The sequence below is a fragment of the Strix uralensis genome, chromosome 6, assembly GCF_047716275.1.
Source record: "Strix uralensis isolate ZFMK-TIS-50842 chromosome 6, bStrUra1, whole genome shotgun sequence".
Classification (NCBI taxonomy): domain Eukaryota; kingdom Metazoa; phylum Chordata; class Aves; order Strigiformes; family Strigidae; genus Strix; species Strix uralensis.
The window spans coordinates 30,553,346-30,569,516 of NC_133977.1; the positions used below are offsets into that span (position 1 = coordinate 30,553,346).

The window sequence follows — 16,171 nt, forward strand, 5'->3', positions numbered from 1 at the left end:
AATAAACACTAGGAATACTGTGGGAGGAAGAGGAGGCTGTGTTCAGGAACGGAAACGTAATCATTTCTGAGAGTAACTTTTGCAACAGGAGTTAGAAGATGCCATTTCTCCAGGAGGTGTTTTAATCTGCTACATTCTTCTGGCCATGTGAGAAAAGTCAGTCAAAAAATACATAAATAAGGGGGAGTAAGCCATAATGGGTAAAACAACAATAGGAAAAATTTCTAGGATACATAATACCAAACGGGGCAGAGCATCACTAACCAGGAATACTCCTCAGATTCTTTTCTGCAGCTGCAGACCAGCCCTGAACTGCTATGTCAACATGGTTGGAGGAAACATAAGTTCATTTCTCTTTTCATATTTTCACTATTTCCCTCTCCCTCTAACTTTAAAAAGGAAAAAGGAGGAAAAAAAACCGCACTCAACAACTGGAAATCTAGACTTAACAAAGCTACTAATGTTTCCAGATCACAGAATGTTCTGCTAAAGGGCAACTAATTTGTTATATAGTGGGTAAGGCTTTGTGTCTCCTTGTCTACCTGATAAATGTAGAAGTTTCAGTCCCGCCTGATATTGTATGCAACACATTTCCAATGTTACGTACATGGCTATTTATTAATTTTCTAGTAATTAGTATCTTGGGAACTCCTATTGCCACTCTGTTTACCAAATTTAATAAATTACTGCAAAAAGCAAAGTAGGATGAATTTCTTATGTTTTATTAGCATTTGGTGATTTTGATCTTCCTAATGATGTCTACCGACCCCTAGCCTGTAGCTGTGTTTCAAAGCAGTTTCTTTAGCAATTCTTTGTTTAATTAAAAACTATTACCAAAGAGGAAATTGGAATTAAGTATCTCAGTGGTGAGGAAGATTTTGACTTACTCAGGATTTTTACTTTATAGAAACTAAATAATTGAGAGGAGAATCATTTTTAGGAGTTTCCTAATTTAGAAGCAAGGAAAAAACCCAAATTAGATTAATGCCATGTTAGATATTAGGAAGAAAACTAAATAAGTTGCATTCTTCCTCCTAGAAGCATACTCCTTTTCCACTGTAAATACTGTCCCCGGTTCTGTTCTCGTTTGCAAAACCTGTCAGAAACAAGCCAGTTGAAGCCATTGTAAATATACCAGTATAGGCACCTGAATGCGATTCCTTCGGCCAAACTGTTCAAACTGAGGAAGGCAGAGAAGAAATGCTCTTCCATTTGCACTTTGGCTTTCAAGTAGAAGAACCTCAGCTCCTGACAGTGGCCTGTGCTGAAGCTTCCCATCTGCAGAATTTGGTAACTTCTTTTGGAAAGTTTACTGGGTACCTGGGAGCCCAGTAATCCTTAAAAGCAATGGCACTTTTATGTAGCTGTTTAAGTATACTTCAGGATACTACTTACAGGCACATAACATTCAATATAAGCTTTCTTAGCCCAAAACTGAGGAAGAGAGCACAGCTTCCCTAAGCTCCAACATACAGAGATGATTTATTTAAGAAGGTGATGAATTTTCATACTGGATGCAATTATTGAGGTCCGTGTGCGCACACAGATATCTTCACATGCAAATCTAACGAGGTTTCCAGGGAACTTGTAGCTATTACAGATTCACAGGCTCCTTCACTCAGCTCCTGGGAAAGCACTTACAGCTGATTCCATGCTAATTCATTGCTCAATGAATAAGTAAAATCTGTACAGTATAATAAAACCATTGATCATTATGCTTTAAAAAGATTGACTCCTAAATATTTAGGAAGCAGTGTGTATTCAATGGAAATGTTTATTGGCACTGGCAAATTAAACTGTCACCCGTGAAATAGTAAAACTCATTAATGCAGAGTTTCTTTTTAAGTGTTGGGAATTAACTTTATGACTGCATCAGTAATGGCAAGCCTCAGCCTTAAATCGCCTGCCATTTAGTATTCGTGAACATTATTAAAACATATTAACCGTAATTTAATTGACTGAAAATTACAAAAGGGGAAGAAAAAAGAAAAAGAAGGGAAATAAGTTCACCGCCCTCAGCGCGGTGGCTCGTCTGGCAGCCATGGGCGGGCAGGCAGGCGGGCGGGCGGGCAGCGCGAGCCGCGCACCCCAGCGCGGGGCCGGGCCGGTGCGGGCAGGACGGGGCGGGCGCCCCGCGCCGCCGGCGGGGCAACAGCGCCCTCTAGCGTCCGCCGCGCCCCGGCGGGGCCCCGGCCCGCCCAGCGCCGCCCGACGGGCCGCGCCCGCGGGGGAGGCCGCGCCCCGCGCCCCGCCGCTCCCGCTCCCTGCCGCATCGGCCGCCCCCGCTGCCCGGGGGGGTGGGGGGCAGCTCACGGAGCAGCTCTTCGTCCTCCTCCTCCTCCCCCGGGCCCACCAGCGCCGAAGGTCCCCGGCTGCACCGCGCTGGCCCGTGGAGCCGCCGCCGGTGCTCGCCCGCCGCCGGTGCCGCGAAGGCCAGCGGCGAGGGGAGGCTCCTGCCTGCGGGGGCAGACCCCGCTGGCACCGCCCGCAGGGGCAGCGGCACTACGTGGGAAACTTACGGGGGGAATCTCCCGAGGAAGAAGGAGCGAACAGCGATTTCGCACCCGGGATGCTGCGCAGGGAGCGGGGACGGCGAGAACGCCCCGGGACCCAGCCGCGCCCGTGGGAACCGACGGCGCCCGCCGGGCCAGGACGAAGATGCCCGGTACCACCAGCGCCGCTCCGCCAGGCTGGGGCGAGGCTGCGCCCGCAAAATGCCGGCACCCCCCCGAGTCGTGCGGGAAGGACCGACCCCCTCCAGCCCGGCAGGCAGAGGCGCAGCGCGGCGGCCCCGTCCCACCGGCGGCCCGCAGCCGAGGCAAGGCGAGCGGCAGCGACACTGCCCGCAAAAACTGCGGCCAGCGGAAGGACAGAAAACCGTGAGGGAAAAGCAGCGAGCGGCTCGCTGCGGGCTCTAGCGGCTCCCGTTTACTCCCACGTCCACAGCGGCAGGACGGTGGCGAGCAATCCCTCCATCTGGCCGCAACTTTGCGTTTCTAAGCTCCATTAGCAAACCGGAGCCGGGCTAACTTTCTTAGAGGTCATGTTGCAATAACCCCCTTTTTCAGGGAGTTTTTTCCCCCATCTCTTCCTGCCCCTGCCCACCCCCCCCCCCACCCCACCCGCCCCAGCCCCAGGCAACTCCTTGCGCTCCCGCTACTCACAATTCGTTGCAGTTAATCCCAGGTGCCAAAAACTGAAGAGCAGCAGAGTGAAGCCCCCGAGGGCTCGGGAATCCATGTTCAGCCCCGGAGGGGGAAGCCAGCCGCCCGCCTGTCTCCCCCGGTCCCGGTCTCCGAGCGCCCCTCAGTCTCTGCGCGCTCTCTTTTCCTCCGCTCATTTACTCCATCCAGCATCCAGGCACGGGGGGTGAAGGGGGAGCCGCGGTCGGGGTCGGCCGAGGGACCCTCCTCCGCGGCCCTCGGAGATGCCGCTCCAAGCGCCGGCGGCAGCGCCCGAGCCGAGCCCGCTCCCCCGGCTGCCGCCGCGGAAATTCACCTTGCGAGCTGCGGCGGGGAAGCGGCAGCCGGGCGCTGGGCACCTCCTTATAGGCGAGAGCCGCGCTGCTCTCCACCTCCTCCCAGCCCCCTGGAAGTCACTCCTCCTCGCCTTCCAGGGAGGATCCTTATTGCAATCTTCACGCGTTGTTGATAAGCATCAGAGTCACGGAGTAAATCAGATGCCTGGAGGAAAAAAAAAAAAAAAATTAAAAATCTGCCTTTTATCTTTTTTTTTTTTAATTCCTTTTCTTTTTCCAGCGGTACCTCCTTTGGGTACCGCTGTGGCTGGAACATTTTAAAGAGCCCCCAGCTCAGTTGTTTGTTTGCTTATAAATACATATGTTATATACGCATACATGAAATACACTTGTATATCCCAGCATATATAGTGCCGACACAGCCCGACAAGCCCCAGCCCCGCTCAGTCTCACCCCCAGGGAGCAGGGATGGAGCCTGGGACGGGGCTGATGCTCGATCTGCTCTTCTGTCGCGGCTGGTCCGCAGGGTCCCTGCCTAGCCCCTCCTGGAAGGCGAGCGGAGGTGGCCCGGGGGTCCCAGCGGAGACGCGGGAAGCTCTCGTTAGTGTCCCCCCGCCCGAAGAGAAAGGCAGTACCTGGGGCTGCAACCCCCTCCCGGCTGGCGAGGGTGATGCTTGAAAAAAGCAGGTTTCGTGACTGATTGATTGATTGATGGCCTGGCTGCTCAGCTGCTGAACAGGCCGGGATTATGTTCCAGAGGAGGGGATAGAGGAAAGCAGAGTTTAAAAAAGCATCTCGCCTTCCCCAGACAGCCTGTGTGCAGGCAGCTGGCGTGTGCCCTGAGCTGGCACCTTGGGCCCGCTCCTGGCACGCCTGCATGCACCGGAGGGAGGTCAACGGCCTTTTGGGAGCTCCCGTTTAATCACTGCTGAGATCTAACCTTGTTGCTTTGCTGAGGCGTCACCCCACATCAATAGAGTGCTGCATCAAAGTCAGGTCAAAATTGCATTAGTGATTCCGCTGTAATCTGCAAGGAGAGCGTGTTTGGACCATTAAAGTCTTTGTGGAGGGAAAGTTGCTGGTCCTCAGCCCTAATCCCTCACAATGGCGAGGAATAATCAGAAGAAACAGACTGTTCACCAAAGCCATCCTGACTTGCTAATGGAGACCGGAGGTTTAAATTGTTGGCATGCTGTAAGCCTCATATTAAAAAGTAAGGAGGGTGGAGGAAAGACATTGTGCTTAGCTATTAGGTACTATATCAAAGAGAAGTGTCAGGGGGACATCTTAGCTTTAAAGGAGCAGTCAGCTTGGAAAGCAACAGTCATGTTTAAAAAATGACCTAATTATTTCACCTTCTGTTGTTACAAGTGACACAAGTGACACAAGGTTAAACAGGAAGGATAGCTGCCTAGCACTGAGGCTTTCAGTCAGAGTCAATAAAGGATTTAGTCAGACAAACCCAAGATTTAGGAAGAACTTAAAAGCCTAATGAGCTCTCCAAGTCTTTAATTTCTGCCTTTAAATACATCTGCGCACACCAAGGTTTCATCTTCGCTCATGCAAAGACCTGACCCACTTGGTCTGTGCTTCACTTACATCTGAGCCCAGCGAGATTTCGGAAACTAGGGGTGGGAGTCAGTCCAAGGCTAATGCATTTACATGAGATGTCTGCTCTCTCTTCCAAAGGCCCTGAAGGAGGTGTTCAACTAATCGTCCAGGAGGCGTTTGTGTAAGGGCACAGACGCCATCTTCTCTGAGCAGGCCCATTTTTGAAGGTAGTAAGCTCTGCTCATTTCCCTCGGTGGAGGGGGAGAGAGAGGGTCTCACCTTCACATTTTCTTATCCTAGTCAGAATCATCTTATCTTCCCCATACAGATCATAGACAAGAGTCTGGCCCAGAAACTAGGAACTGTATTGCTTTGCTGCATTAGGCCAGGAGGCTGGAGTATTGAGAAAATTAGGTTATTAACTTGACTTTTTCAGGTGAGTAATCAAGCTTTAGAAGCGCTAGCAGTGCTTCCAGAGCTACCACTTGAGTAAAGCTAAGCAGTAGAATATATCAGAAAGCTTAAAGCCAGAGTGGATTTGCTCTGGAGACACACAAGTCTTTGACAGAGTCACAATTTTGCAACTATGTATTCTGAAATTAGCAGAGGAATTCAGAAGAAGGAGATTAAATGTGGGGATTTTCTTCATGCTTTCCTTTTAAAAAATAATTAAAATTAAATGGACTGTGTTTCAAATATTTTCAGTGTCTCTTTAAACTATCTGGCACAATGGTGCACTTTTTAACTGACTCACTGAACTAATTAGTGGCTTGTTTATGGGAAAGCAGATGTGGAAATGAGCTATGCAGACTAATTAAAACCTATCAGTAAATATGAGCCCAATCCTGCAATGCATCCCAGTGGTCACCAATATGGATCTGACTGCAGGATCTGGACCCCGGTTACACCACTGGTTTTGAAATCACACTTGTGAGATGCATCTCTTTCATAAGCTCCTTTGTATCGTAAATGCCAGGCAGGTGCCTTAAGATTTGTGAACGTTTGGGTGCAGGAGCACTACAACTGAGAAGTTATGACCAGAGTGGAGGGCTACACAGCTGTTCATTGCAGGAAATTATGTAAATAATGTCATGTTTAAGGGCTTTTTGCCAGCAAGATTTTTATTAGAGTAAATTTATTAATCACTATTAAAGCTGTTCAGACAAAAAGTGTGGCTTGTCCTCAGCCACAGATCTGGGTACCCCAGGTTTTGGGAAAACTCAGTTGTTGATTTAGTTTTAGTGTATCTGGACTTTATTCAAAATTACTGCGATGGTTGCCACTGAAGGCATTGCAAGCCTTGGCAATGAGTGAAGGCTTTGTTACACGTATAGTGATTACTCCTTTCTAACTCAGTGATAACTTCTTTCTAGCTCTCCCCTTCATTGTGGCACGTTTTCTCCTCCTCCAAAGCTGACCTTAGCAGTGAAGACCCTGATATTTTCTTCCTTTCAATTCCTGACTCTTCTTTGACACATTTCATTTATAGCCTTTTGCCAGTCACTCGATGTTCACTCCCTGTTTGTTAAACAAGGGGAACACACGCTACCTCATCTCGTACAGATGGCAGGAGAAATATCCTCATGTCTGGCACATGTTCAGAGTCTGCAGTCATGGTGATCGTATGAGCACCATTATAATTTCAGAGGCAATGTAGATCATGATTAGGTCATCTGGGACGGTATAGAAAGGGCTACATTAGTTCTGCGTGAGAAAGCCTAACATGGTCATCCAGTTATCCTCCTCCCTGATGGCAGCTGAGTGCCCGCATTAATGCTGCTCAGGACACAAGCACTAGATGACCTGCATATGATGGGGAGAGGAAGACGAGCAGCATTAGACCAGTTCCTATCACAGTCTTACTGGCTTTACAGTGCAAGCAACAAATCGCTGAAATTCAGCATTTAAGTTTTCAGCCCCAGTATCCTACCCAAGTTTGTTCTACCAGTGTGGAGCCTTGTTATTTGAGCAGAAGGAACCATTTGTGGGAATTGGATGAGAGAATATGAATAGGAGAGCAGCAGCAGGACATGAACACATAAGGAAGAGCAGGAAAAGCTGGCTGACACCAGGGAAATAAGGGTATGCATTTTTGAAGGAGAAAGCTTTTTTATTTAAATTCTTGTCTGAGGAGGTAAGTTTATCTGTGATCAGATAAACTTCTTTTCTTTCTTAGAGTCAGTAAACAGCATTAGTACTGCTATAACCCATGTTGAGTTTGCCACTAGAAGCAGTAACAGTTTAGGCCATGAATTCAATCAATCCAGCTGTTTGGGTAATTGCAGCTGGAAGCTTTATGTCTGACCCCAACCGCATAGCATTAAGGAATGAGAATAGCATTACGTATATGAATTTTCAAGAGCACATACTACCACAGTCTTCATTGTACGTGGCTTTTGGATCGCATATTGCTGTTTCCTGTTGATAACTAGGACTTTTGTCTGAAGAAAAATATGTTTCTCATCAAAAAACCTAAAGGTCATGTCAAAAAAACCTAAAGGTCATTTTTAAATTTTTCTCTTAAGAGTTCTTCCCTATAAAAAGAAAGGACTCGTTCATTAAAGAGAATATGTGGGGAGCTTTCATAAAACACATCGACCCCAACCAGGTGAGTGCAACAGCAGGCAGCTCATTATCCTTGGATAGTCCCATAGCATACATAAGTCCAGAGGATAAGAAAATTTAATGATCTGCTGGGATAATCTGATGGCTAGTAGCATTTTTGAGATGCATGCTGAGATTAGGGTAAAAGAAATCAGATGTCAAGCTGTGCAGTGATTATTGGAAGACAAAGAACTAAAATCACCTCTTCCTCCCCCTCGCCTTTCCCTACATTATTTTACCACTGTCTGCTGCTATTATGGCTTTCATTACATTATCTTGTCTGCCTATGAAGATGCTTGTGTCAATCACGGCCAGATACAGCTACCAGACTTAGAAGATCAATAACCTGACTAAACAATAGTACAAATGGCAATGGCTACAAATTACCTAGGGACCTCAATAGGCCTTATATGGGACACACTCCTCCCTGGTGTAATTCCAGTAACATTATATGCTGCAGTTCAAGACAGAGTCACAGAGGTCACAGAGGACAGCATCCATGGTTTGCTCTCTGTGCTGGTTCCCCACCAAACACAGTGGTCAGCTCCAGCTGGGACAGCTACAGTTGTCCCTGAGCAATACTGTATTTTTACTGAGCAATACTGTATTTTTACTAAAATGCAGTGTCATCCTGGTGCATTTATTGTCCCAGAACCAGCTGTTGAACAGTGTCCAATGGAAGGATGGACTCCATGAGGTGTTGACATAAATGCAAAATCCATTCCTGTGATCTAATCAACTACAATCAGCCCTGAAGAGAGAACTCATACACAAACTAAATCATGCCACTTTTCCCCCTGTTTTGAAGCCACACAAATTAGAATGAAGAAACCCCTAAAAGGTCCCTGGACAGTTACGTGTCACAGGATGGAGGTAATCCTTGGAGAACAGCTGGCTAACTAATGGGAACAAACTGTTATAAGAACTATGAGTCCCAGCTGAGGTCAAAGCCCAGAGTGTGCCTTACAGTGCTTAGAAACTTCAAGGCAAACTAGAGAAAAAAAAAAGACAGAAGGGGGGGAGGCCTTTTAGCAAAAATCTCTGTTCAATAAAGACTCCAGTTCAGACCACAGAGTCAGAAGGTAGACAATGTTATCTGTATGAATGCCTATTTCCATACGTAAAGAAGGCAGCTTTATTTGTCATTCATTAGAGGGTATCAAGTCTCCATTTTGCAGAGATTCAGTCATTCAGTCATGGAATTAGAGTATCTGCCATGTCACTGATGTGAGTAATGACATATAATGAATAGACACTGGGATAGATTTTCAGAAGCAATTAATGATTTTGCTTGAACAACCAAGGTATCCCTCAAGGGGCAATTTTTCAGAATGATTTGGGCCTTCAGCTGCTGAATATCAGTGCCATGATCAGTCTGTCCAACTAGGACAGTTAAAGGGAGAGGCATCCAAAATCATTAGTCTCTATAGAACACTTGCACCTCAGTGTACCACTAATCCATACTCTCATGCTTAAGGAGAGAAACAATCACCTGGGCCTATATACATAACGAACACCTTTGAACGTCTCCATCATTTTGCAGAGAAAGTTTGCCAGGAGTGAAGAAGAGAACTAATTTAATCAAATAAATCATTCGTGACAAATGGCTCATCCAGTGCTAGCACTTGGAAAATTATTATTAGCAACAGCTGGGTTGGGTATGACAACCTATATTCAGGCATTCTTTTTACTTTTCTGCCTGTCCTTCACTAATCTCTGTTATGGATAGAGGTCAGACAGAAGTGAAAAGAGGAAAGTTGTGTGGAAACTAATGCAATCATTAGGTCATTTTTAACCTTGCTGCAATTTTTATACAGAAGGAGCCAACTGAGAATAATGGAAGGTGAGACTGTAATTTAGACTCCCCTGAAAAAGAGGAAGAAATGAATATACCTTCTCTAGGAAGCCATTGGGGTTTCTAGGTTTAATCCTGCAGGAATGAGCAGCTCCTGAGCACGCCCTGTGTTGCTCACTTCTCGGTGTAAGCACAGGAGATTTGGTCTTGGGCCCATGTTTTTATGAAAGCCTGCCTTTCTAAGCCTGATGCTGTAATTTTTTAGTGCAGACATTGAAGGACATGAAACAGAAAATGGGATTGATAGAGGTTCCTTGATCACAGTATCACAAAGTCCTTGCTGAGGGCTGGGCTGGAATTTAGTCTGAACTAAACTACAAAAATCCCCATATATATGTTACACTGTATACATAGAGAGATATATACATGTGTATATATGCACATATATATATGTACATATGTATATGCAGGCAGATACACACACACAGAAATAAGTGTAAAACAGGAAATCAAACAAGGTAAACTCAACCCTCACTAGGAGACCCATTTATTTCATACTTACTGACTAAAAATGTTTATTTCCTCTAGGAAGTGGATGCATTTGCATCAGAATGAAACAATTCCACGTAGACCTACCACTGTCTTTTCAAAGCAAAGTGATTTTAACTCCATGAGGGATAGCTGATTATACCGTAATGCGTAGGCCTGAGTCAGACACACTTATCTTACTTTGACTTGAGCCAGCTTGAGGTAGAGGAAGCCTCTGCTTTCTGCCAGTCTGGATTGCAGATTACACTAGAGTTAATGAATCCCTCCTACTCGGTAAAGATCTGCTGACAACATGAGAATATTAACATAATGTAGCTATGTAGAGGGGTGGAAATTCAGGGGTTCTTTTGCAATCAATGTATTTTGCATTAGTTAAACAAAAATTTCATTAGTAATTTTGAGCAACCACTATCAAAACTAAGTCAAAATAAAAAATCCTATTTGATGCACTTTTTTTGCAGACTCTCAAGGGCTGTCTTCTGCTTGTTCTAAGGATAATTATCTATACGTGGATGATGTTGTGAACTCCAGGGTAAGGAAAAAAATTAAACTCGCTGTTGAGACTTTTTATGATCAGGATTTAAACTAGCTGATGGAGCAGATCATCCTGAGTACCATCACACAACACGTGCGGGACAACCAGATGATCAGGCCCAGTCAGCTTTATGAAAGCGGGGTTTATGAAAGGCAGGTCCTGTTTGACAAACCTGATCTCCTTCTACAACAGGGCAACCTGCTTATTGAATGAGGAAAAGGCTGTGGATGTTGTCTACCTTGACTTTAGTAAGGCCTTTGACACCGTTTCCCACAGCATTCTCCTGGCAAAACTGGCTGCTCGAGGCTTGGATGGGCACACGCTTCGCTGGGTAAAAAACTGGCTGGATGGCCGGGCCCAAAGAGTTGTGGTGAATGGAGTTAAATCCAGTTGGCAGCCGGTCCGAGTGGTGTCCCCCAGTGCTCGGTTTTGGGGCCACTCCTGTTTAACATCTTTATTGATGATCTAGACCAGGGGATTGAGTGCACCCTCAGTAAGTTTGCAGACGACACCAAGTTGGGTGGGACTGTTGATCTGCTCGAGGGTAGGGAGGCTCTGCAGAGAGATCTGGACAGGCTGGAGCGATGGGCTGAGGCCAACTGAATGAGTTTCAATAAGGCCAAATGCCGGGTGCTACACTTGGGCCACAACAACCCCCAGCAGTGCTACAGGCTTGGGGAGGAGTGGCTGGAGAGCTGCCAGTCAGAGAGGGACCTGGGGGTGTTGATTGACAGCTGGCTGAACATGAGCCAGCAGTGTGCCCAGGTGGCCAAGAGGGCCAATGGTATCCTGGCTTCATCAGAAATAGCATGGCCAGAAGGGACAGGCTGAGGGGAGAACTCATCGCCCACTACAACTACCTGAAAGGAGGTTGCAGAGAGCTGGGGATGAGTCTCTTTAACCAAGTAACAAGCGATAGGACAAGGGGAATGGCCTCAAGTTGCACCAGGGAAGGTTTAACTGGATATTAGGAAGTATTTCTTTACAGAACGGGTTGTTAGGCATTGGAATGGGCTGTCCAGGGCAGTGGTGGCGTCCCCATCCCTGGAGGTGTTTACGAGTTGGGTTGACATAGTGCTGAGGGATATGGTGTAGTTGGGAACTGTCAGTGTTAGGTTAATGGTTGGACTGGATGATCTTCAAGGTCTTTTCCAACCTAGATGATTCTATGATTCTATGATTCTAGAGCAAACAAGTCCCTCTAGGTTCCCATCAAGGGGGGAGAATCCTAGTCAGTCCAACTTTCTGTTCACTTCTTAGATGTGTGTTGAATCAGTTGAGGTTCAGGCAGAAAATGTGAAACTGTACCACAGAGATTTCATTGAGCTCACATGAAGGGTGGCCACCTTGGCTATGTGCAGGGCTGAAGACAGAGGGTGAAGTGCAGCAGACCGTGTCCTGGAGCTCACCAAACCCCCACACTTTAACCTGTCATTCACACAGGTTGAACATGAGGCGAGTTTAAGCTTCAGACTGGATTCCGGCTCATTTTCAAAGGTTGCAGAGATGTATCCGGGGTCAAAAGGCAGGATTAAGTCACAGAGAAAGAGTGTAGCATAGCCAGGAGGTTAGCCCAAGTTGCCTTTGCTTTCTTAATTGGAATCTATGTCCTTTATTATCTCGCCTTCAGTTTACAAATCAATTTCATAAATATAACAACTCAAGAGGATGATAGTCATCTGAGACAACAGCATGTGACTCAAATCTTATCCAAATAGGCAGCGTACAGCATAAACACCTTACTTGACTTTGTTTCTCCACCTTATGGGTTAAGATGCTCATTACAGGCAGATCCAGGCAGCAGAGAATCTCAGCAGTTGACAGGAGGGCCACAGGCACTTAGATGTGCCCTGTAGAAACCTTTAGCATTGTCTAATATGAAGAAGCAAATGTGGAAATTAGCAGTATGCATTGACATGTACCCTCTACATGTGTTAGTACCACTTATGTCATTGCATTTGTTATAAGCAACTCGAATCCCATAGTGCAATTATAGCAGATGGATAAACAAGATGCAATATACTGTTCACTTTATGACAATGATCACATAATTCCAGCTTCACTGCTTTTAACTGTTTGCATGTAACACTGATTAATAAAGCTTTGAAAGGCTGACAGACAAGGATATATGAATGTGTAAGTGATACAAGTGAAATTATTCCCCAGTATAAATATCCCTAACATTGCAAAACTAGTGAAGCTCTATCAGGGATGATCATGATCTATATTGTCCATCAGGTTTCCTTGACAAAGGCTGAGCAGTAACTACAACCAGCTACAATCATTATCCTCCACTTTCCTTCTTTTTCTATCTACTTTTGTGTCCGTTTAGACCATAAGCCTTTGAGAAACAGCCCCTTCTTCCCCATCTATATGTAGATGTGCTGTAGTCTTGATCCCACTATGAAGGTTGTAGATCCTTGTGCAATATTGCCATAGGTTAACCATTATAGGGACAATTAGGGCAGTCTGCGAGAGCATCAGTGTGCACAAGTCACAATAAGAAAAGGAAATAAGAGTCACAAAGAGCTTAGGAGGATGGACGGTTAATTCCTTTATCACAAAAACATGTTACTGGAGCTACATTCTGTGGATTAATATTACTGATACATCCATTTTGTTAAGTGGATACAGTTGTCTGCTGACACATAGTCACTTGAGATGATTTCATTTTTAAGGTATTTCACAAAAACTGATACCAATTTACATCAGTGATTTTAGCAAAACTACAACCTACTGGTTTCAGCTTTGAAGATTTTGAATCTTTTTAAATTAAAGAATGCACCATTTAAAAATCATTTTGGCCCTGAATTACAAAATGTTTCTTAAGGCTTAAATTATTGATGAGTGTCAGGAGAAAAAGGGGTGTTTAACAGAAGATCAGATACCTGGCTATACCTAGGTGAATCCCTTCTCTTTTCTATCACCTCAGCAGTGACGGAAATGAAAGGTCAAGGTGAAATCTGTGATGTTGTGCTTATTAGGTGATATGCCATGAGTCTAGTTTGTGCTTCTGGTATCTAAGATTTCCAGAGGAACTCCTCTCTGAGAATTATTAAATTCCCAAACCTGTTGGGTATGCCATGTTGCCCTTGAGAACTGCTAATTTGAAACTACTCCTTAAACTTTCTGGGTTAGAGCATCCCCTGATGGAACTGTATGTAGCTCCACCTAATTTTAATGATGACTTACATCAGCTGGATGTCATATGGTGCTAAAATAAAATGCAGAAGCCAAATTCTAAAGGTTTTATATCATTTTAAGCTACCTGGAGAAATCAGGAGTGTTTAGCTCTGGGGATCTTGTGTTAGCTTGTCTCACACTGATACAAAAGAAGATAGCATCAAATGAAGAGGACATAGAGTAAATGGATTTTTTAAATTCTGTGCTAATCTTCACAGTTGTTTTCCTTTTTTTTTTTTTTCCCCTTTCATAAGATCTTCTTAAAGTGTAGACAATAGCCTATTTACTGGGAATAATCCTGTTAGGAGGATAGTGCTGTATACACACATCTCTCTCTATATCTCATTCTATAGGGACACCAACATTTGAAATCAAAAAGTGATTCCTAGCCCTAATTTTCTTCGAGATCTCACCTTTATTACACTCCATAATATGTATCTCTGATGTCAAATCATAAAGCAAAAACCATAATGCAGAGGTGAGAAAGACACTTAGAAAAGTTTTGTCTTTTTGATATCAAAGGACAGGGTGAGAGGACATCATGCAACATTTTCACTATGTGTTGAACAAGGGGTCTGAAAGAGCCTGAACTAAAACCTTTGTTTAGTTCACTAAACACTAGTCCACTGCTCTGATTTTAATGGCTTTTTTTGATGGCTTGTTTAATGAGCTTCTTTCTCACTCAAGTATGAGGACCAATTTTCTCACACCAGTATGATGGGCAACAAACATCCCCCAATTCCAGAATACCCTGAATGCAAGAAATACCAGCATGTGGCAACAAGCTCTCTACTATTTTAATTTTTGTCTGCTGAATGACTAAATTATATGCTTTTATTCTCTATTATGTATTTTTCCAAAGATAAACAGTTATTTTAATGGAACAAGCAACTGCATAATCATTGTGAAGTCCTTGAGCTTTCTACTGGATGTGGATTTCACTGTTCAAGTCCAGACGAGCTCTATAATGCAAAAATATATCTGGTAAGTTTTTCATTGACATTACTAGGAAGGTGTAATGACTGTCGGTCTGATGTCAGCAGGAGATGCTGTCACAAAGGGGAAGGAAAAAACCCTCAAAATCCCCTGCAGACATTCAAGAAGAAATCTTGTACTGTTGAGTAATTACAATTCTCAAAGAAAAAAATAGACTTGGATAAACCTGGAGGCACCTTTATGTTTTTCCTTTTGAAACCTTCCATCTCCCTGACACAACGCTTTGCTGCTCTGTCATTTCTTTCACCGTGCCATGCTGGGCTGGGCTAGCTCTTTTTTACAGGGGGGAGGGAGTGTTTTTGGTCCTTAGAGAATCCACTGTGCAAATACTTAAAACAAACAAAGTCTTTGTTGAGATTTTTTAAAAGTCTTTTAATCAGCAAACAGATATATTCTTTGTCTGTTGGAAGAGAAGCTGCAATTATCAGGGGAATTTCATTTCAAATGGCACATATGTTCTTCGTGTGGGTGGCGAGGTAGGCAGGCATCTCAGTGGTAGGTTATAGTCATGTTTATTATATACTTTGAATGTTACTTTGCTGATGTCAGTATGGTGCTTTTTTCGAAGGTGCGCAGGAAGCCTGGAGCAGTAAAGAGCCTCCCTTCCATGTCATTTTCCCACTTGTAAAGAAATCATGACTGAGATTGCAATTGTGAAGGTATGCAGTCACAGAAATTGTGTCCCAGGGAGGTGTTGTGTCTTGCTGCAAGTTATTGCTGTCCCTTTGTCTAGACAGACAATGGCTGAACTTCTCTCTTGTGTTACACTATTTATTCCTGTTCTTTCCTGCATTAATCCTTTTCACCGCTTTCTTTCTCATTCACTTTCTTCTCACCCCACTCAACATCAACATCCTTTTTCTTCTCAAGCAGTTCATGGACCAGTCAGGTCATGTGCCACCAAATTATGACCGTCCTTGAAATCTCTTTGGCTCTCATATGGTTCCTAAAATCATCAATGATGTTGTTTGGTTTTGAGGCTTTTTGGTTTTTTTGTTTTCTTTGCTTTTTCCCTGATTGAAACTGATGTTCCCTTTAACTGCTTCTTTCTTCCCTGAAAGTCTATTGTACTTTCCACATTGTTTCTATCTCTGCTTTCTGACTCTTCCATTAGTGCTCCTCCAGGCTTAGAGAGCTCCAGTGAGAGCTCTACTATCTTTAGTTTTGCTTCCTGTTCTCCAGTTTGGGAGAAACACTTCTATCCCACTACGGGTAATTTTCCTACTCACTCTTTTTCATTGCTTTACATGTTGTTTTGTTATTACTATCTTTACAAACCTATCTTCACCTGTCACTGTCTGCCCTTGATTTAAAAAATGGAGGGCAGGCTATGTATCTCACCGCGTGGAGGAAATATTGCTGATAGAAAGCTGCAGGGCTAAAGCCGATGGCTAAAATGCTCAAACTTTTCTATGCAAGATTTCCCTACAACCTCGTCTTCTTGATCTATGGCTGTTTTATGACAGTGAAGCAACCACAG

General features: G+C 44.5%; 1 protein-coding gene across 1 annotated transcript in view; it reads right to left on the minus strand.

Annotated features, from left to right (window-relative positions):
• Nucleotides 1–3,595, minus strand: part of CNTNAP5 (contactin associated protein family member 5) — a 294,672-nt gene extending 291,077 nt beyond the window's left edge. Inside the window, exon 1 of the mRNA XM_074873542.1 lies at nt 3,165–3,595. Within this exon, the coding sequence (XP_074729643.1) occupies nt 3,165–3,240 (76 nt within the window). The 5' untranslated portion in view covers nt 3,241–3,595. The remainder of the gene's footprint in view (nt 1–3,164) is intronic.
• Nucleotides 3,596–16,171: the final 12,576 nt, after the last annotated feature.